We start from the raw sequence: 23026 nt of genomic DNA on the forward strand, positions 1-23026 counted from the left end.
TGTTATAAGGTAGGCATGGTGATGGATTCTTTTTCATTAAGTGATAATAAAATATTATGTATCATGTACTTCATCATCAGACAATCCCACTAAAAGACACTATTTTCTATGACTCACATGAAGTGTGTTAAAATGAGGGAATAAAGTAGTCACAACATCTAGAGCTGTTATCTATAAATCTAGGACAGTTCCTATTTTGCTATTATAGATGACATGGATGTCTGATCTAAGGTACAGGAATACTGTCTTTATCAGGTCATACATTTCAGATGCAAAAGAAAAACTTTGATAATTTCATTCACACTTCTTATGTTAGGCAGAAGAAAGAAGATAACATTCACAACACGCTGGCACACATCAACCAAAGATTAAGAAAGTAGTTTGAACAAGTGAGCGAGAGAGAGAGAAATACCTTAAGGATGGAATGAATCACAATAACCAAAAGTATATATTTAACAACAATCCAGATAGAGATTCATTTTAAATGAATAATAAAGTTCTGTTCATTGCTTGAGAAAAACCCATTTTTTTAAATCAACATAGAGATAAATACTACATGCATGTAACACACATATCTTAGTATATTATTTAAGGCTAATTAGAGTTGAAATACATGACAAGGTCTGAAACATGGCATATTTTTAAGATCCTGCCGCAAGAAATTAGTCCATGAAAATACACATGCCTTTAAGATACAATAGTTACAACTTTCAGATCTATGTAGAGTGGCAGAAACCATACTCTTAAGATGCAGAGTTTTAACATTTTGAAAAAATAAAGTGTTTAGTGTAAAATGAACTATGTAACAGAAATAAGGCAATTCAACTCATACACCTTTGCAATCAAAGCAGTGAAATTTTGCAGTGGCAATACATTATTAAATGAAGCTTGATGACATGTAAAGTACTGAAAACCACACAAAACCAACCAAATCTTAGACATCTTCGAGATTTCATTCCTCTCCTACCCTGCGGTAAATTCTCTTTGATTTCCTCCTCCTGATCTCCAGGAGAAGATTCCAGCTTTGTGGATAAGATTGTGATGACAGTCAGATTTTGGTTGATAGCTTACTGATTGTCTCAGACCAGTTTTTACTTTTTCAGATAGGACACATCACTAAAGTTGAACATTATCAGACCACTGATTTATTCCACATGCATCAGTCGCAAACTTACTTAGAAGGACAGTGACAGCTAAATGTTATAATTGTTGAAAATCTACTGATAGTACAGTTAAGATAGAAACAGCTGTTATGTCCTGGCCTGGATTTTAAAAATAGAACTTAGGACATAAATTTAAGTCTTGAATCCTGCCCGCTGATTATATCAGATCAATGTCTGACTTAAGCTTATTTAGAGCAATATCTTTCATCTACAGACTGCAGATAAGGAGAAGATGCTGTTATGATATACAGGTAAATTTGATAAAGTAGGTCTCTATAACCTATGCATAATCTATTTTCATGCTATCACCATGAAATGTATCAATGTGAGACAAAGGGAATCAAAACATCGTTAACAATTTTTTGCAGAATATTCACAGACTTGTCATTTCATCCAACTGTACTACATGTATAGAATAGAAAAGTAAGCTGGACTCATGTTGACCTATAATGTCAAACAAACTGGGTTCATGGTGACCTATAATGTCATACAAACTGGACTCATGTTGAACTAAAATGTCATACAAACTGGACTCATGTTGAACTAAAATGTCACACAAACTGGACTCATATTGAACTATAATGTCACACAAACTGGACTCATGTTGAACTATAATGTCACACAAACTGGGTTCATGCTGAACTATAGTATCAAACAAACTGGGTTCATGTTGACAAATAGTGTCATATAAATTGGGCTCATCTTGACCTATTATTGTCACACAAACTGGGTTCATGGTGACCTATAGTGCCACACAAAATGGGTTCATGGTGACCTATAGTACCACACAAACTGGGTTCATGGTGACCTCTAGTGCCACACAAACTGGGTTCATGGTGACCTACAGTACCACACAAACTGGGTTCATGGTGACCTATAGTACCACACAAACTGGGTCATGGTGACCTATAGTGCCACACAAACTGGGCACACAAACTGGGTTCATGGTGACCTATAGTACCACACAAACTGGGTTCATGGTGACCTATAGTACCACACAAACTGGGTTCATGGTGACCTATAGTGCCACACAAACTGCGTTCATGGTAACCTATAGTGCCACACAAACTGGGTTCATGGTGACATATAGTGCCACACAAACTGGTTTCATGGTGATCTATAGTGCCACACAAACTGGGTTCACTGTGACCTATAGTGTCACACAAACTGGGCACACAAACTGGGCTCATGGTGACCTATAGTACCACACAAACTGGGTTCATGGTGACCCACAGTATCACACAAACTGGGTTCATGGTGACCTATTGTGCCACACAAACTGGGTTCATGGTGACCTATTGTGCCACACAATCTGGGTTCATGGTGATCTATAGTGCCACACAAACTGGGTTCATGGTGACCTATAGTGTCACACAAAATGGGCTGAGACATGCTGACTTTTAGTGTCAGACAAACTTTTATATAAAAAGCTGTATTCATATCAGTTGATGGAGAGCAAATTCATGTAGTACTGTAATCCCCACTTGTTGCTTATAGCCATAAATTCAAACTAATTCACCAATTAAGTTAAAAACTGAACATCTGTGGCCATTACTCTTGGGTAGTTGTTCTCCTTAGCCCAGTTCTTGCCCTTTCTAAAAGTTATAATAATAATGAAGTAACAGTCATTACTTATAAACAAAACTGTTTATGATGAAAAAGGATATTGTTTATGACTGATAAAGAATTTTTTTTATGACTGATAACAAAAATTATTTTATGACTAATATCGAAAACTGTTTATGATAATAAAGAAAACTTTATAACTGATAAAGAAAATTTGTTATGACTGATAACAAAAATTACTGTATGACTAATATCGAAAACTGTTTAGATTATTTACTGATCAGAATATACATCAGTAGAAAAAGTTTCACATCATCAAAACATTATTAACATGGATGTAAACTGTTGAGAGTTGCTTATATTTTCAGTTCCCATAATAGTAAATTTCATAAAATCTTCAACCAATCAAATCGAAAATAATTTGAAATATTTACTGTTTAACCTTAGAAAAACAATTACGAGAAAGGTGGATAAAAAGTGGGCTCCCCTATGATACAAATTTTGTTTCCACTCTGCCACCCGAGGCCTCATTGGCTGTCAAATCAGCATTAACCAACTAGACATAAAAAGTCTTCCGGTGAAACTTCCTGCTGATATGACTTTCAATTCAGAAGAAGTACCAATAAAAAGATTTTCTGGAGGGTTGCTGTGGTGGCAATATTGGATGTCAGATTATTTTGGACCAACCAGACCTCATCAGAAATCTTTACATGGAAACCTCATACTGATATGATCATCCATTCAGGAGAAAAAGAAATAGAGATTTTCAAGACAACCATGGTCGTAGCCTTATTGGATTTCTGTGTGGCAACATTTTCAACCTGGGGATGAATGAGTGTGTAAAGTTTCATGATGGCAATCCTCCATGTACTTTACAAGTAGTGATAACAAATTTGCATTATTGGATGAACAACGGACAACAGACCATCCATTAAGCACTTCTAATCTACAGCCAACAGGCCTAAACTCAAAAGCACTGCAGGCCAAAGAATGTCAAAGAATAAAATATTAAGAATTCAAAATAGTTAAAATTATTGTCTGCACACAAATAAACTGATTGTCACAGCAATCGATGTGAGGGAGTCAATACCTGGGTGTTGATCATCAACCTCAACCTCCTCAAGTTGGGTGGGAAGGGTACGGCACAATCCTGCAGAGAACTGCTGTAAACTAGTAGTTCTCCTTAACCCAGTCCTTGCCCTGTCTAAAAGTAATATTAATAAGGAACAAACAGTAAAACCTGATCAAGAACATTTTATAGTATGCACTAACTTACAGCTGCAACACCTCTTCTGCTAGCAAGTTATTTGTTTTTTATTTTCCCAAACAACTGCTTCCAGGTAACTAGACTTTTGTCGTCTTTGCCTCCTGTAATATAATGTCTAAATTTGGAAGTCCCAAAAATTGGTTCCTTAAATAACTGTATGCCTCATGATTGTGATTCAACTCAAAAAACCTACAGATCTGTCATATGCCTCATGATTGTGACTCCAACTCAAAAACCTACAGATCTGTCATATGCCTAACCATTGCGATTCAACTCAAAAACCTACAGATCTATCATATGCCTCATCATTGTGACTCGAATTAAAAAACCTACAGATCTATCATATGCCTCATCATTGTGACTCAACTCAAAAACCTACAGATCTATCATATGCCTCATCATTGTGACTCAACTCAAAAACCTACAGATCTATCATATGCCTCATCATTGTGACTCCAACTCAAAAACCTACAGATCTGTCATATGCCTCATCATTGTGACTCCATCTCAAAAACCTACAGATCTGTCATATGCCTCATCATTGCAACTCCAACTCAAAAACCTACAGATCTATCATATGCCTCATCATTGTGACTCCAACTCAAAAACCTACAGATCTGTCATATGCCTCATCATTGTGCCTCCATCTCAAAAACCTACAGATCTGTCATATGCCTCATCATTGCAACTCCAACTCAAAAACCTACAGATCTGTCATATGCCTCATCATTGTGACTCCAACTCAAAAACCTATAGATCTGTCATATGCCTAACCATTGTGAATCAACTCAAAAACCTACAAATCTGTCATATGCCTCATCATTGTGACTCAACTCAAAAACCTACAGATCTGTCATATGCCTCATCATTGTGACTCCAACTAAAAAACCTACAGACCTCTCATATGCCTCATCACTGTGACTCAACTAAAAAAAACTACAGATCTGTCATATGCCTCATCATTGTGATCCAACTAAAAAAAAATATAGATCTATCATATGCCTCATCACTGTGACTCCAACTCAAAAACTGACAGATCTATCATATGCCTAACCATTGTGACTCGACTAAAAAACCTACAAATCTGTCATATGCCTCATCATTGTGACTCCAACTCAAAAACCTATAGATCTGTCATATGCCTCATCATTGTGACTCAAACAATATGGTTGAAAATGGTCTTCAGTATTATTGAATATACAGTGCTTACTTTGAGAATAGAACTGTACAATTTATTGTAGAAAATTCAACATAAAAAACACGACTGTCCACTTCTGACCCCACAAAAAAGATTCTGTTTAAAAAACAAAACATGATTGATCTTACTCAAATGAGAGAAAGAGTTTTCTGAACACTGTGATATTAGCTGATGATGTGAAGCATGTATAAACAGCAAAAATATCTGATTTGCACAGCTTTAGGCTTCCTGCTCATGGATTACTATAGACCCTTGTCAGTTGATATAGTTAACTGTCATGAAATCATTTATAAAGGTCTGAGGGTCAGAGATACACAATCACCATTCCACAGATAACCTAACTGATTGACAATAATTAGGAGGTCTGTGATGCTAGTTCTTTTGCCTATTGCTCTAGGAAATCCCATTTATCTAATTTGCATAGGTAATGTAAATAAAGTGGGACAGCTCAATTCACTGGTAAGTTAAGTTCATATTTAAAGCAACAATAGCTATTACACTTTATTACTGGATGACATCATCTTTTTCCTTTGATCTCATCGTTAAGTCTAAATTCTGGTAACCCATAGCAAGTAGAAGTACACCACTGCCCAACAAATAGTGACAAGTAGTGGTACACCACTGTCCAACAAATAGTGACAAGAAGTACACCACTGCCCAACAAATAGTGACAAGTAGTAGTACACCACTATCCAACAAATAGTGACAAGTAGTAGCACACCACTGTCCAACAAATAGTGACAAGCAGTAGTACACCACTGTCCAACAAATAGTGACAAGTAGAAGTACACCACTGTCTAACAAATAGTGACAAGTAGAAGTACACCACTGTCCAACAAATAGTGACAAGCAGTAGTACACCACTGTCTAACAAATAGTGACAAGCAGTAGTACACCACTGTCCAACAAATAGTGACAAGCAGTAGTACACCACTGTCTAACAAATAGTGACAAGTAGAAGTACACCACTGTCCAACAAATAGTGACAAGCAGTAATACACCACTGTCCAACAAATAGTGACAAGCAGTAGTACACCTCTGTCCAACAAATAGTGACAAGTAGAAGTACACCACTGTCCAACAAATAGTGACAAGTAGTAGTACACCACTGTCTAACAAATAGTGACAGGTAGAAGCATACCACTGTTCAACAAATAGTGACAAGTAGTAGTACACCACTGTCCAACAAATAGTGACAAGTAGTAGTACTATACTGTCAACAATAAATAGTGACAAGTTGTACTTTCCAGTCAAACAAATTGCAATTAGTAGTACTCCAATGTCCAATAATTGGTGACAATTAGTATTCCACTGTCCAAAAAATAATAATTAGTAGTTCTCCACTGTCCAGTAAATAATGACAATTAGTAGTACTCCAATGTCCAATACATGGTGACTATAAGCATTCCACTGTCCAATAAATAATAAAAATTAATACTGCTCCACTGTCAAACAAATAGTGACAAGTTCTAGTATTCCAGTCAAACAAATCAAAATTTGTAGTAATCCATTGTCCAATAAATGGTGACAATTAGAAGTATTCTACTGTCCAATCAATAATGACAATTAGTAATACTTCAATGTCCAACAACTAGTGACATGTTATTGTTATTGTAGAGTTTAATGCCATTTTTCAGCACAAGAGAGGCTATACATGGTGGTCAGTATAAGAGGTGGAGGAAGAACCCTTGAAAACTCCGGAAAGAACCACCAACCCATGGGAAGCTACTGGCAAGCTTTCTCATGTACCCACATTAGCTGAGCTTGAGACTCAAACCCATGCAGACAGAGGTGAGATGGCAGTGATCCAGAATGATGAGTGCTTTAGACCACTTGGCCACTCGGGGGAAACCAGGTGACAAGTAGTAATACTCCACAGTCAAATAAATAATGAGAATTACTTGTACTCCACTATCCAATAAATAATGACAGCAGTACTCCACCATACAACAAATAGTGACAACTGGTATAGTAATTTATGACTAAAACATAAATGATGCACAGTGGATGCTAAATAAATTCATGAGTTTGTTTGATAATGGATTTTAATGACAAAGCATTTTTAAGCACCACTATGAAAATCTTAGGGACATATTGTGTTGCCTTTGTCCATTTATCCATCACAGCTTGGATTAAAATTGTGTATTTAGTTAATTTCAGGTACTGTACTGGGACTTCTGTATTCTAGGAACAGATTTCTCATTTTATTTAAGGTATATGTGGTTGTGATTATCATTGTGTGAAGGTGGGCATATGTGCAAGTGGTGATGATATATGAAAATGCCAAGTCTTATCAACTATTTGCTTTGCAAAAGTATATTATATGCATAAAAAGAACAGGTATTTTAATATTTTATTCCGATTTAATTTTTGCAGTCATTTTTCACAGGCATGTATGACTAAATATCTTAAAATGAATTTGTACAGTGTCACTTTCTTGAGTCACATGCACTGACTCTCACATGGAACCAAAACCCCATTCTGAAGTCTCAAGGCAACCCCCACCTCCTTCTGCCAACTGTTAGGCAACTCATTCGGAGGTATTAAACATAACAAGTGTGAGGTACCTGTAATGTATACAGTACATAAATTATCCAGCCAAAGACATTTTACAGTGATGTGGCTGCAAACAAGTCACACAGTGGGCAGAAAAAAAGTGTTACTGATGAAAAGCACACATAATGTTGACAATAACATGTGCAACCTATAAAATAAAATGTTCATACAAGACTTAAGCTAGAACGTAGCTCCTTAACAATGATCCAAAATAATTTGTCATTAATGAATAATTTTTCATGTAATGAACCAGAAATCACAAAACATTTTCTTTTAGGACTGTACAATGCATACAGTGAACAGGAGTCAATGAATCGGTACATTATCCCAAAATACAGACATCTTTGTCACTAGTGAGCAACCCCTTTCAATCGCTTGAGGTAAATGATGTAGTTGCATGGTACAAACATTCATAATAGTTACTTAGAAATGTGTCTAGATTTTATTCTGTCTTGATGCTTTCCCAATATGTTCCTGGTGCATATGTTTAGGTATGACATACATGTTTAGGTATGACATACATGTTAGGATCATTGTTTTTAACGAAGCTACAAGACATTCCCCTCCACAAACACCACAGTCAGCACCAAATGTAACTTCCTATCTTGTCTTTTAGCATATTCCAACATGTTTCTGTTATCAGTATTTGTTACATACAATCTGATACTATCACACTTTTGTGTGTACAGTTTTCTTTGAAAATTTCATTAGCTTGTATAAAATGTTGCATTTTTCTGTACAATCTGTCTAATGTCTTTCACTACTGTATACAATGTTGCATTTATCTGTACAGTCTGTCTAATGTCTTTCACTACTGTATACAATGTTGCATTTATCTGTTCAATCTGTCTAATGTCTTTCACTACTGTACACAATATTGCACTTATCTGTATAATGTGTCTAATGTCTTTCACTACTGCATACAATGTTGCATTTATCTGTATAATCTGTCTAATGTCTTTCACTGCTGCATACAATATTGCATTTATCTGTACAATCTGTCTAATGTTTTTCAGTACTGCATACAATGTTGCATTTATCTGTACAGTATGTCTAATGTCTTTCAATACTGTATACAATGTTGCATTTATCTGTATAATCTGTCTAATGTCTTTCACTACTGCATACAATGTTGCATTTATCTGTACAATCGGTCTGTCTTTCAATATTGCATACAATGTTGCATTTATCTGTACAGTCTGTCTAATGTCTTTCAGTACTGCATACAATGTTGCATTTATCTGTATAATCTGTCTAATGTCTTTCACTACTGTATACAATGTTGCATTTATCTGTATAATCTGTCTAATGTCTTTCAATACTGTATACAATGTTGCATTTATCTGTACAATCTGTCTAATGTCTTTCAATATTGCATACAATGTTGCATTTATCTGTACAGTCTGTCTAATGTCTTTCAGTACTGCATACAATGTTGCATTTATCTGTACAATTGGTCTAATGTCTTTCACTACTGTATACAATGCTGCATTTATCTGTACAGTATGTCTAATGTCTTTCAGTACTGCATACAATGTTGCATTTATCTGTACAATTGGTCTAATGTCTTTCACTACTGCATACAATGTTGCATTTATCTGTTCAATCTGTCTAACGTCTTTCACTACTGCATACAATGTTGCATTTATCTGTACAATCGGTTTAATGTCTTTCACTACTGCATACAATGTTGGATTTATCTGTACAATTGGTCTAATGTCTTTCACTACTGCATACAATGTTGCATTTATCTGTATAATCTGTCTAATGTCTTTCACTACTGCATACAATGTTGCATTTATCTGTTCAATCTGTCTAATGTCTTTCACTACTGCATACAATGTTGCATTTATCTGTACAATCGGTTTAATGTCTTTCACTACTGCATACAATGTTGCATTTATCTGTACAATCGGTCTAATGTCTTTCAGTACTGCATACAATGTTGCATTTATCTGCATAATCTGTCTAATGTCTTTCACTACTGCATACAATGTTGCATTTATCTGTACAGTCTGTCTAATGTCTTTCAGTACTGCATACAATGTTGTATTTATCTGTACAATCTGTCTAATGTCTTTCAGTACTGTATACAATGTTGCATTTATCTGTACAGTATGTCTAATGTCTTTCACTACTGTATACAATGTTGCATTTATCTGTACAGTATGTCTAATGTCTTTCAGTACTGCATACAATATTGCATTTATCTGTACAATCTGTCTAATGTCTTTCAATACTGTATACAATGTTGCATTTATCTGTACAGTATGTCTAATGTCTTTCAATACTGTATACAATGTTGCATTTATCTGTACAATCTATCTAATGTTGCATTTATCTGTACAATCTGTCAGATTATAAAAGATTATTATTAATGAGAAAATGAAATAAACTACTATGACATTTGTAAATAAATACTGTTCCAACAAATACCTGTGCAACCAAACCCCCAACCTGCTAAAATACCTGGTTTTTGTGTATTATTATCTGTATCGCCAATGGCTGAATCGAGTGTATAAGAATTTGTGGGAAGTCCAGCTGAGTGGTACTTTCTAGTACCTGATGTTGACCCAGAGTCTTGTTTAGCTCTGTTGCTAGCTTTTGGAGTCAGGACAGATATATTTATTTCAGATTTATCTGTAAGAAATGATAGGCAGAAAGTTGCATCAGACTCAGCAAAACACAATCATGACATCAACTTTAAGACTGCAAGCAAAGCTGAACCATAAATGGTGTCAGATGTTTCTGGCATGTGTCTTAACAGACCAGAAGAGTTAATTGGAGATCTTCACTCTAAAGGTACAATTTCTCTCCCAAGATGGTTGCAATGAGTAAAACCCAAGTAAAATCTTTTTTGATCTGATTTAACCTTTAAATTTAAGATGCAATGCATGATCAGGAATGTACGATAATTTCAACCAATCTATTATGCTCCAACCGCTTCTCTCCCTTGAGTCATACCTGGATAGGGTACTCATAGCAAATATTGGTATGACAGTTTTGAACAAAAAGCAGGAGTTGTACACTTATTCAGACATGAGAGGTGGGTATTATATTCTTAAGTCACAAAAAGGAAATTTTTGGCATAGGAAAATAAAGTTATGTTATTCACCTAATATTTGTTCCTTTAAATTCTTAAAATAATTTTTGGTAGTATCCATTAGTGCTTAAAATCTGACTAATATCAGTTATACATTCCTTTCATGATTAATATCAGGTATACAACCCTTTCCTCACCCTGAATGTATATTACAGTATAAATTACATAATTAAATAAATAATACTTGTATATTTTAAGAACCACTGTATAAACTTATCATGGAATGAAATTTACCTTCAGAAAGAAGGTAATTAGTGGAACACTAGTCATGGCAAAGATTTCAACCCATCTACCACATCAGATCTACCAAAGTTAGGTTGAATATACAACTGACACAAGTTCTGATTTTATGAGAGACAAAGAGAATGAAAGACAGCATGTAAAGAACAGAATCAGTGAAATATTTATCATTGTTTACTTAATAATCAATACAAAATCATTCTTCACTTAATAATCATCTGAATTTGGACAGTAAGGATTGCAAATATTGACTAAACATCAATCTCTCCATCCTTCTGCTTTCTTGCACATTAACAGGGAAAGAAAGAAGTGAAAAATGGAACTTTTTATGAGCTCTGTGTAAAGCTAAATCTGTGAAAGTAAAATCACCATTACCATCATCAAATCATAAAAAAAAAACTCTTTGGATAGTAAGCTTAAGTAATTTCACCATGATGTCATTTATGATAATTTGTACAGTTGACAACAAAAAATTGAATAACACTCCATGAAAACAATAGTTTTATATTGGTATTTGCATTTTCTATTAGTACTGGCACCAAAAAAACAAAACACAACCTATCTCTTAAAAACTCATCATGGAAGTTTATCTCATTGTGCCACATTACAATTACCCATGCCATGCCCAAAAAAGAATGCCTGTCACCAACTGTTGGGATCTAAATGGCAGCGGGTCCCAATACATTTTTTACATACTGAAGTGTGAAGTGACAACTGGCTACAACCAGGTGCTAAGTGACACACACACGGTTAACTCTTCTAACTTACAATAACCTAGATTACTTCAAGCCATATTGCCACAGCAATGAATTTGTCCATGTAAGCATCACCCCTTTCATTAGAATTGTTATGTCATCATTGTCAATGAGTTATTGCTGTCATACTGTATAAATCCAAAGAATAAGTCAGAAATATAAATCTTTCTTTAATACCTAATATTACAGATATATACATCTTTATTTAATACCTAATATTACAGATATAAACATCTTTCTTTAATACCTAATATTACAGATATACATGTATATGTATTTTTATTTAATACCTATATTACAGATATATACATCTTTCTTTAATACCTAATATTACAGATATAAGTATCTTTATTTAATACGTAATATTATAGACATATACAACTTTCTTTAATACCTATTAAAGATATATACATTTTTATTTAATATCTAATATTACAGATAGGTACATCTATATTTAACACCTAATATTACAGATATATACATCTTTTTTTAATACCCAATATTACATAAATATAAATATTTGTTTAATGCCTAATGTTAGAAAAATATAAATCTCTGCTTAATATTTAATATTACACAAATTTACATCTATTTAAATATCTAATATTACAAAATATAATTCATTGCTTAATACCTAATATTGCACAAATTTACACCTTTACCTAATACCTAATATTACAGAAATATAATCTTTATTTAAATCTAATACTGCAGAAATATGTTTATTTCTTACCTAATATTATACAAGTTTACAGCGTTAATACCTAATGATACAGAAATATAATCCTTACTTAATACCTACTATTATCTAACCTTTGTTAGCATGTTTTTTTCTCCAGCACCTGGATATATCTGGACAAACTAACCTCTAACATATTCCATGCAAAAGGAAAATACCAAAGAACATTGTTATTTAGCGAACACAATATAAAAGGGAAATATGCTCTATGTTACAAGAAAATGTCTTCAAAGTTGGGAACTGAAATTTACCTTATAAAGATGAAACTGAATATTCCATTAACAGTAGTAAGTTTCAATGTAATGAGAGTTGGTTCTGTGTGCATGCATACATGCAAAAGACCACACACACACACACACACAAACACATGACAAAGCATAATGCAGAAAGTACTTTAAAAAAACACACACGCACACATATGACAAAACCCTGTGCAGAAAGTAAAAAGAACCACACACACACATATGACAAAGCACCATGCAGAAAGTAAAAAAGACCCACACACACATATGACAAAGCACCATGCAGAAAGTAAAAAAAAAACAAACACACACACATATGACAAAGCACCATGCAGAAAGTCAAAGAAACTGGCCAAGCACTTTCAAGAACTAGGGATCACTTCTTCAAGATGGACGACACAAACAAAATAATTTATAAACTCAAAATGTAAACAAAATAAGTATTTACTTCCTGTTTTGTAGTCTACAAACCAAATCACAGAATTTAATAATATGTACAGAGAAAACACTTCAGAAAACAGTATACTCTGAACTATTATCATTGTGGAAAATTTCAAATTGGCAAGGAGACAGACTATTCTGATGCAACTTATCTCAAGGTGACTGGTTTCCTTGAGACAAAGGCAATTTCTCTGGCCATGGCAATTATGCATCATGTGTGTCTAAGGCTGATATATGGCTACCCAAAGTTTTGTCCTGGATAATTTCTAAAGTACTGTTCCAGTCCAGTGAGCACAGAAAATGTGCTATCATAATTAAGAATAACATTAAGTAAATAAAAAACATAATTAGGTACAATTTTGTGAAGGTTTTTATTCTTCTTGAGTCAAGCCACCTGGTTTGAAAGTTCTGAGGCAGCAAAATTCAATAAGTTTCCTCCACCCATCTGATTCCTGAGGTTACAGTTAAGACTGTCAACAGTCAGGAAAAATGTCACTGAAATGGCGTCCAGCAAAAGTGTAGTCTTCTGCAGTAGGGCTTTGGATAAATTTGGGATTTTGCCAATCTTTTGCTAAAGGGGATGTTTTTAAAAAGTCTATTCATCTGGGCTTCTTATCCATAGTGAATGGCTAAAGGAAATATTCTGAATGCAATATTTTTACTGGCAGCTGGATGAGGGCAATGGGCTGATATTTGTCTGTCGGACTGGATTATTCATCCATGTGGATTTTGTTTTCAATGATTTTTACTGCTGTTTTGAAATGTTTAGACAAACAATCTGTGAGAATTAAATCTGCACTAAAAATTATTTCATCAGTAAGCGTGTTCAAAAGAGATTCAGATCTTACACTGTAACACATTATTTCTATTTGTGTATTTGCATTAAGTTTGTTTGGAGTGTTATCCATGTGGATGAAATGCATTTGTTTAAGCACTGGCTAAGCTAACAGCCTTAGTACCATAAAATCTATAAGCATAGTTACGATAGTAATACTATATATACTCACATATAAGATGGGTCAAAATGCAAACAATATCAACCGTTATCTGCCATCATATAATGCACCATCATATTAAGGTCAATATTGTTCATTCAACTGATTAATCCCAACAAAATGAATCAATGTAGATTTACTGGCAATTATGTGATGGTAGGTCTGGGTCTATGGTATTTGCATTATGTGACGGAAGGTCTGGGTCTATGGTATATGCATTATGTAATGGTAGGTTTGGGTCTATGGTATTTGCATTATGTGATGATAGGTCTGGGTCTATGGTATATGCATTATGTGATGATAGGTCTGGGTCTATTGTAGATGCATTATGTGACGGTAGGTCTGGGTCTATGGTATATGCATTATGTGATGGAAGGTCTGGATCTATGGTATATGCATTATGTGATGGAAGGTCTGGGTCTATGGTATATGCATTATGTAATGGTAGGTCTGGGTCTATGGTATACGCATTATGTAATGGAAGGTCTGGGTCTATGGTATATGCATTATGTGATGATAGGTCTGGATTTATGGTATTTACATTATGTGATGGTAGGTCTGGGTCTATGGTATATGCATTATGTGATGGTAGTTATGGGTCTATGGTATATGCATTATGTGATGGTGTGTGTGTGTGATTTGGATTTTTAATGTAGCTTTAACAATTTTTCAATCATATCGCTACGATGTCTCCAGTGTGACAGTTTATAGCGATGTCTAGCACTGGGGCATCATGCCACATACATGAAGCATGATGACCCACCAAGTCACATAATCCTGATACTAGGCCGACCAGTCCTAACAATAACCTCTTAATGCTGAGTGCCAAACGAAGCAGTTGTTAGCACCATTTTTGTAAGTCTTTGGTATGACTTGGCCCGGGGATCGAACCCATGACCTCCCACATCAGAGGCGGATGCTCTAATCACTAGGCCACCAGAGCAGTCGAATTATGTGATATGCATCTATGGCATATGCATTATGTGACGGTAAGTATGGGTCTATGTTAGATGCATTATGTGATGGTAAGTATGGGTCTATGGTATATGCATTATGTGATGGTAAGTATGGGTCTATGTTAGATGCATTATGTGATGGTAAGTATGGGTCTATGGTATTTGCATTATGTGATGGTAAGTATGGGTCTATGGTACATGGTAAGTATGGGTCTATGGTATATGCATTATGTGATGGTAAGTATGGGTCTATGGTATATGCATTATGTGATGGTAAGTATGGGTCTATGTTAGATGCATTATGTGATGGTAAGTATGGGTCTATGGTATATGCATTATGTGATGGTAAGTATGGGTCTATGTTAGATGCATTATGTGATGGTAAGTATGGGTCTATGGTATATGCATTATGTGATGGTAAGTATGGGTCTATGTTAGATGCATTATGTGATGGTAAGTATGGGTCTATGGTATATGCATTATGTGATGGTAAGTATGGGTCTATGTTAGATGCATTATGTGATGGTAAGTATGGGTCTATGGTATTTGCATTATGTGATGGTAAGTATGGGTCTATGGTATATGCATTATGTGATGGTAAGTATGGGTCTATGGTATATGCATTATGTGATGGTAAGTATGGGTCTATGGTATATGCATTATGTGATGGTAAGTATGGGTCTATGGTACATGCATTATGTGATGGTAAGTATGGGTCTATGATATATGCATTATGTGATGGTGTGTGTGTGTGTGATTTGGATTTTTAATGTAGCTTTAACAATTTTTCAATCATATCGCTATGATGTCTCCAGTGTGACAGTTTATAGCGATGTCTAGCACTGGGGCATCATGCCACATACATGAAGCATGATGACCCACCGAGTCACATAATCCTGATACTAGGCTGACCAGTCCTAACAATAACCTCTTAATGCTGAGTGCCAAGCAAGGCAGCTGTTAGTACCATTTTTGTAAGTCTTTGGTATGACTTGGCCGGGGGATCGAACCCATGACCTCCCACATTAGAGGTGGATGCTCTAACCACTAGGCCACCAGAGCAGTCAAATTATGTGATATGCATCTATGGTATATGCATTATGTGACGTTAGTATGGGTCTATGTTAGATGCATTATGTGATGGTAAGTATGGGTCTATGTTAGATGCATTATGTGATGGTAAGTATGGGTCTATGGTATATGCATTATGTGACGGTAAGTATGGGTCTATGGTATATGCATTATGTGATGGTAAGTATGGGTCTATGGTATATGCATTATGTGATGGTAAGTATGGGTCTATGGTATATGCATTATGTGATGGTAAGTATGGGTCTATGGTATATGCATTATGTGATGGTAAGTATGGGTCTATGTTAGATGCATTATGTGATGGTAAGTATGGGTCTATGGTATATGCATTATGTGATGGTAAGTATGGGTCTATGGTATATGCATTATGTGATGGTAATTATGGGTTTATGGTATATGCATTATGTGATGGTAAGTATGGGTCTATGGTATATGCATTATGTGATGGTAAGTATGGGTCTATGGTATATGCATTATGTGATGGTAGGTATGGGTCTATGGTATATGCATTATGTGATGGTAAGTATGGGTCTATGGTATATGCATTATGTGATGGTAAGTATGGGTCTATGGTATATGCATTATGTGATGGTAAGTATGGGTCTATGGTATATGCATTATGTGATGGTAAGTATGGGTCTATGGTATTTGCAGCTAGATCTGTCTTGTACATGAGTATATATGGCAGTATATGGAAAAGTAGTAAGGAAAATACAATTAGTTTTGGTCAAGGAATTTGCTTTTGGTATGGTTGTTCTGTTCCTATTTAAGTAATTATCATAAATATTTTTTTAATTACCCTTTTTTAAGTATGTTATTTCTGTCCTACTCTATCTGAACGTTATGTAATCAAACATCTTTACTGTAATATGCCATTTAATCAAACCTTGAAAAAACAACATATACGTAACAAATAAATTGTATTGTAACACATATCATTACTGATGAGTACATAAAAAAAGTAAATGCTACCTTGACTAATTTCAAAATGAAGTATATACATTTGTTATCCAAGTCTGGAAATCATAAAAACTCTTATGCTAGAGTTTGAACTTGAGATTATGTTTTGACCAATCACAAAATACCATTACATTTTAAAGCTTATTTCTGACTGGATGATGTTGGAAACTCTCAGACTCGAGTTTTATTATCTCCAGTCAATACATTACTGTCTTTAATAAAAAGAAAACAATCTTCATTGTGAGAAGAAAAAAAAGCAATCTTCATTGTGAGAAGAAAAAAAAGCAATCTTCATTGTGAGAAGAAAAAAAAACAGGAGTTTCTAAATTGAATAAAACAGCTGCAATGTGTTAAAAAATCTTTTTAAAAATTCAAAATTGTCGTGCAGTCAATTATTATTGTGACATTTTATTGTTAGAGTGAACACTGTGCTCAAGAGGTTACAATGAACCCAGTGCTAAATGCAGCAATCCAAATCTACCTGGATACTGATCGCTAGAATGAGATTCAAATGATGAAGGCCTAGGTCCAAGGTTAATCATCTGACGAGATGGGAGACCAGCAGACCTAAACTTGACAGTACCCGATTGCTTCAACCCAATCCTAACCCCAGCTGAAACAACAGCAGAAAGCTAATGAAATGCAATCATGAACAGCATATGTAACACAGTAAGGTATTATGTACCCAATCTTTGTGCTTACTTGATATGAAATTTATAACAATTATTAACCTACATGACACCATCAAAAAGTTCTATCTTTAAATCCATCAAAAACACAGCACTGGTATATTTTACTCAATAAATACAAAAGAAAATATTATCTTAAAAGTTGTGGATTGTATTCATCAGTGAATCTTTATATCAGAAAATTTTAATAGAAGCAAATTACTATTTTTGACAAATTTGAAATTACTAGCACAGCATGTATAACTAACCATCATGCTCTTCCTTTCCTGCCACCTGGCTAACAGGCCAAAATGGCTGATTATGGTATCTGCAAAGAGGTGTATTAATATTCTCCAGTGTAATAAAAAGCATTTTGCCTTAATTTACATTGCAGATGACACCTCTATGATAGGATTACATGTATTTATGTTTTCCAATGCCTGATAGGACACAGAAAAGATAAAATCAAAAATTTATTATAACTTCTTGTTTTCAAGTCAGGGTTTCTATCAATTAAGCATATGACATCTAGATGCAGCCAGTGTGTGTGTGTGTGTGTGTGTATATATATATATATATATATATATATATATATATATATATATATATATATATATATATATATATATATATGGTTGATTACCTGCTTTCTGTGTGTGCCAGCTGTAGCTAGTAATATATTGCATGCTGTATATAGTGTAAAGTTACACAATCTATCCAACTGATGCCCTGCCTACAGTGCATACCAGCTGTAGCCAATAATATATTTATCCAGCTGATGACCTTGCTACACTTGTATGCCAGCTGTAGCCAGAAATATATTTATCCAGCTGATGACCTTGCTAGTGTATGACAGCTGTAGCCAGTAATATATTTATCCAGTTGCTGACCTTGCTACAGTGTATGCCAGCTGTAGCCAGTAATATATTTATCCAGTTGCTGACCTTGCTACAGTGTATGCCAGCTGTAGCCAGTAATATATTTATCAAGTTGCTGACCTTGCTACAGTGTATGCCAGCTGTAGCCAGTAATATATTTATCAAGTTGCTGACCTTGCTACAGTGCATAACAGCTGTAGCCTGTAATATACTTATCCAGTTGCTGACCTTGCTACAGTGTTATGCCAGCTGTAGCCAGTAATATATTTATCCAGTTGATGACCTTGCTACAGTGTATGCCAGCTGTATCCAATATTATATTTATCCAGTTGATGACCTTGCTACAGTGTATGCCAGCTGTATCCAATATTATATTTATCCAGTTGATGACCTTGCTACAGTGTATGCCAGCTGTATCCAATAATATATTTATCCAGTTGATGCCCTTGCTACACTTGTATGCCAGCTGTATCCAATATTATATTTATCCAGTTGATGACCTTGCTACAGTGTATGCCAGCTGTATTCGGTAATATATTTATCAATCTGATGACCTGCTTATACTGTATGCCATAAGCAGCCAGTAATATACTGCATCTTGTGTATGGGGTAAAATTACACAATCTATCCAGTTGATGAACTGCCCAGTGTACACAAGCTGTAGCCAGTCATGTATTTATCCAACTGAAGACCTGTTTGTGGTGTATGCCAGCTGTGGTCAGTAATATATTCATGGAGTTGATGACCTGCTGACAGTGTATGAAAGCTGAAACCAGTAATAAATTTATCTAATTGATGACCTGTCAAAAGTGGAATGCTGGCTGCAGCCTGAAATATATTGCATCTGGTGCCTAGGGCAAAGTTACACATAATGAGTATCTGCAATGCATAGATGATCAATAACATAACATGTCTAAAGGTACAAATGTTCATTTCAATTTTCATCCTTTATCAGAGCTTCTCATAAAATTGGAAGCAGTAGGTAAAGATTTTAAGTAACAGACAGGTTTGGGGGTGTTCCCCCAATAGGGGTACAGGGGCAGTCGAAAACTAGCCAATTGCAATGGCAGATTTACCTGTTTTAATCTGCACTTAGAGTCTGCCCTGATTTATTATCACTGTTGAGTTAAGATAAAAGTTTTCATGGCAAAATTTCAGAAACGACTGTTTTATTAATCCAATAGATACATATTTTCATGACTACAACATGCTGGATGCATTATAAGCTTCGCGTGATCTGACAGAAAAAAGAACAAGAAATCTTTAACCATACACCAAAGTGAAACTTGAGAACAAAAAGTTTGAAGAATATATATATATATATATATATATATATATATATATATATATATATATATATATATATAAATATATATATATGAAAAGCACCCAGTTCTTTTTTTAAAAAGCAATGAAAAGAAATCATAAATTTTAATTTAAAAAAATTTATCAAAAAAATTTTTTTTCCAAGCATGAGAACCTTTCAAATATTTGTCACACAAGGATGATAATTTATTTGATTGCCTTTATATTGATAATGCTAAAGCAAGTATGCAGTTGTAGGTTTTAGTGGCACATTAGCACAATACTGGCTATATAATGCCAATTAGAGGTAATGTTTAAAAAATGCAAAGATAAAACTTTTTACCTGAAACTTCAAGATAATATTAGGTAAAAGTACTCCAAACTGATATTTCTTAAGTCAGGACAGGTTGAAGATAATTTGACTTTTTAGCAAACAAAGAGGGGTTGGGTTTTTTTGTGCCCATGTTAGTGGCAAGCAAGACATAGCAATCCTTTTCTGCCAGTATCGGCTTCAAGATTTTGATTTAAGTTTTTCATTTTCATACATTTCCTAAACTACTGATAGATTTTCATCAAACATGGCATGAATCATTATGAAGCTAAAACTATTCATTTTACAACAAGTTCACTTGCTCTTATGACCATGGGGTCAAGGTCACAGTCACAGAATACTGGTTAAAGTTTTTCATTTTGCTTGTATTTCTTAAACACCTTGACTGATTTTGTTTATACTTATAATGAATTATTACAAAGCTAAGACAATTCATTATGTAACACCACTGCTCAGCCATTTGACTTTGGGGTCAAGGTTACAGTCAAAGACAGTTTGCAATAAAGTTTTGGTTAAGGTTTCCTTTTATGCTCATATTTCTTAAACACCTTTAAAGGATTTTCCTCAAAACTGGGATGAATCACTACGAAGTTAAGACAATTCATTCTGCAGTATGCTTGCTCAACATTTCAAAATTGGTGTCACGGTCAGATCTTTTACAGCAATAATTTGATCATGGGCTTGCCATGCAGTCCCTGGCCTTGGCCTTGTTATGTGCGGGCTTGACATGCATGCTCTGGCCTGTTTATATGTGGGCTTGACATGCAGTCCCTGGCTCTGGCCTTGTTGTATGTGGGCTTGACATGCAATTCCTGGCCCTGTTATATGTGGGCTTGACATGCAGGCCCTGGCACTGGCCTTGTATCTGGGCTTGACATGCAGGCCCTGGCCCTGTTTTATGTGGACATGACATGCATGCCCTGGCCTTGTTATATGTAAGCTAGATATACATGCCCTGGCCCTCACCTTGTTATAGACCTTGAAATGCATGACTGGCATTCATGTTATAATGATAGTGTATCTTCATCAAGAATCATATTGTACAATTTCTAGTTTATTTTTAAAACTGATCCAACACACCAAAATTACAGTCACTGCAATAACTAGAGTGAAAGGAGCAAGAAATATACAGGGATATAATGCAGAATTACAGTTAATATGAGGCACTTGAATGTAGGACAATAGGATCAGATTTCACAACAATGGGAAAAATCCACATTAATTAAATGTTCCTGGAGCACTTAGTACAGAATACGTACACAGTCCATTACCCGTAGCCATCAACTGTGCAAATCTAGCCTAATTACATCTAGGTACAGACCCTGAAATTAGTAATTTGAGCAAATGTGCATTCTGCATTTCAATGGCATTCTATTTGCATTACATTTATGTTTTTTGCATTCCATCTATTATCTCTTCATAATTTTTTTATGGTCTCTGTAATTCATTCAGGTTTTGCATCATGTACTTCAACCATTGTTTCCTTTCACTGTTGCCCATCTGAATTAAAATGGATCTGCTTTCAATGTTAATGGAAGAAAACTAGAGCTTTCACCATCTGCTTTTATTAAAAGCTTGCTTTACTGTAATAAAAAATGCATAAAATGCAAAAGACAATTTTGAGTTTATTATAAATTAAAGTCTACCCGTAAATGCAATAAATGTAAAAATACAGTCATTGACTATTTGTCAGAAAATTTAATTTCTTATTTAATTTTATTTAAAAAATGATTATTTATACAGATACAACAACCAATAGTGATTTCATCTCCTCAGCTGAAGTCTTTTCTGCCTCAATAAGAACAACATCATGGCTTGTAAAGGATGAAAAGTTGTTTGTCCATGTGAAGAATTCAATCATGAAATGCATCTACATTTTGTTCCAATTTCTTTATCATTCATTGCTCAATATTTTAAATTTGTACTGTTTTCTTCAAAATGCATTCATCATTTTGCTTATGTTCATTCTGCATTTCACTTACATTCATTTTGCATTCATTTTCATTTTGCTGGTAAAATTTCCCATTTCAGGGTCTGTAGAATCCTTAAGCTCTCTGAACACACATGGAATCATGTGGGTAAAAACCACAACGTAAGATACCAGTTTACATCATTGCATTTAAATATAATTGTGGCATTCATGTTTACACTTATCTGATTATGTCCATATAAAATAAATTTAGTAACTTACAACATAAGGCATTTAGCTTTACGCAAACTTAATATATATTAGTACTGTCATAAATAGTTGCTCACAAGATGTCATTAAAAATCCAAAGTATTGATAATTTTGATGCCACTAATATTTTTCAGCTATGGGTAAGTGTTTTGCATAGATATGTTTTCAATGGCCTATGCAAATGTACCACAACCATTTCTTTCTGAGCACACTGGCCTAATCATAAATCACTCCATTTATACCTGACACAGACATCTTTGAGGTGGTGTTTCTGAGATGAGGTAAGGTGTAATGATCCTTAAGCTCTGTATGAAAGCTGACAGTTTTCTTGACACCACCTCCTTGCAAAAAACTACCTCCTGGGAAAAACTTGGATCATTATTACAGCTATT

At 34.7% G+C, this 23026-nt stretch overlaps 1 protein-coding gene across 3 annotated transcripts in view; it reads right to left on the bottom strand.

Annotated features, from left to right (window-relative positions):
* LOC149794928 (uncharacterized) overlaps window positions 1-23026 on the bottom strand; it is a 137691-nt gene that overhangs the window by 102107 nt on the left and 12558 nt on the right. Inside the window, exon 4 of one of the 3 annotated variants that reach the window (XM_089964568.1) lies at window positions 3820-3933. The exons of the other annotated variants lie outside the window; for them this stretch is intronic. Within the exon in view, the coding sequence (XP_089820694.1) occupies window positions 3820-3933 (114 nt within the window). The remainder of the gene's footprint in view (window positions 1-3819; window positions 3934-23026) is intronic. 3 annotated transcript variants of the gene reach the window in all.

Source organism: Sinohyriopsis cumingii, chromosome 7 (assembly GCF_028554795.1).
Source record: "Sinohyriopsis cumingii isolate HCF-2022 chromosome 7, ASM2855479v2, whole genome shotgun sequence".
Classification (NCBI taxonomy): Eukaryota; Metazoa; Mollusca; class Bivalvia; order Unionida; family Unionidae; genus Sinohyriopsis; species Sinohyriopsis cumingii.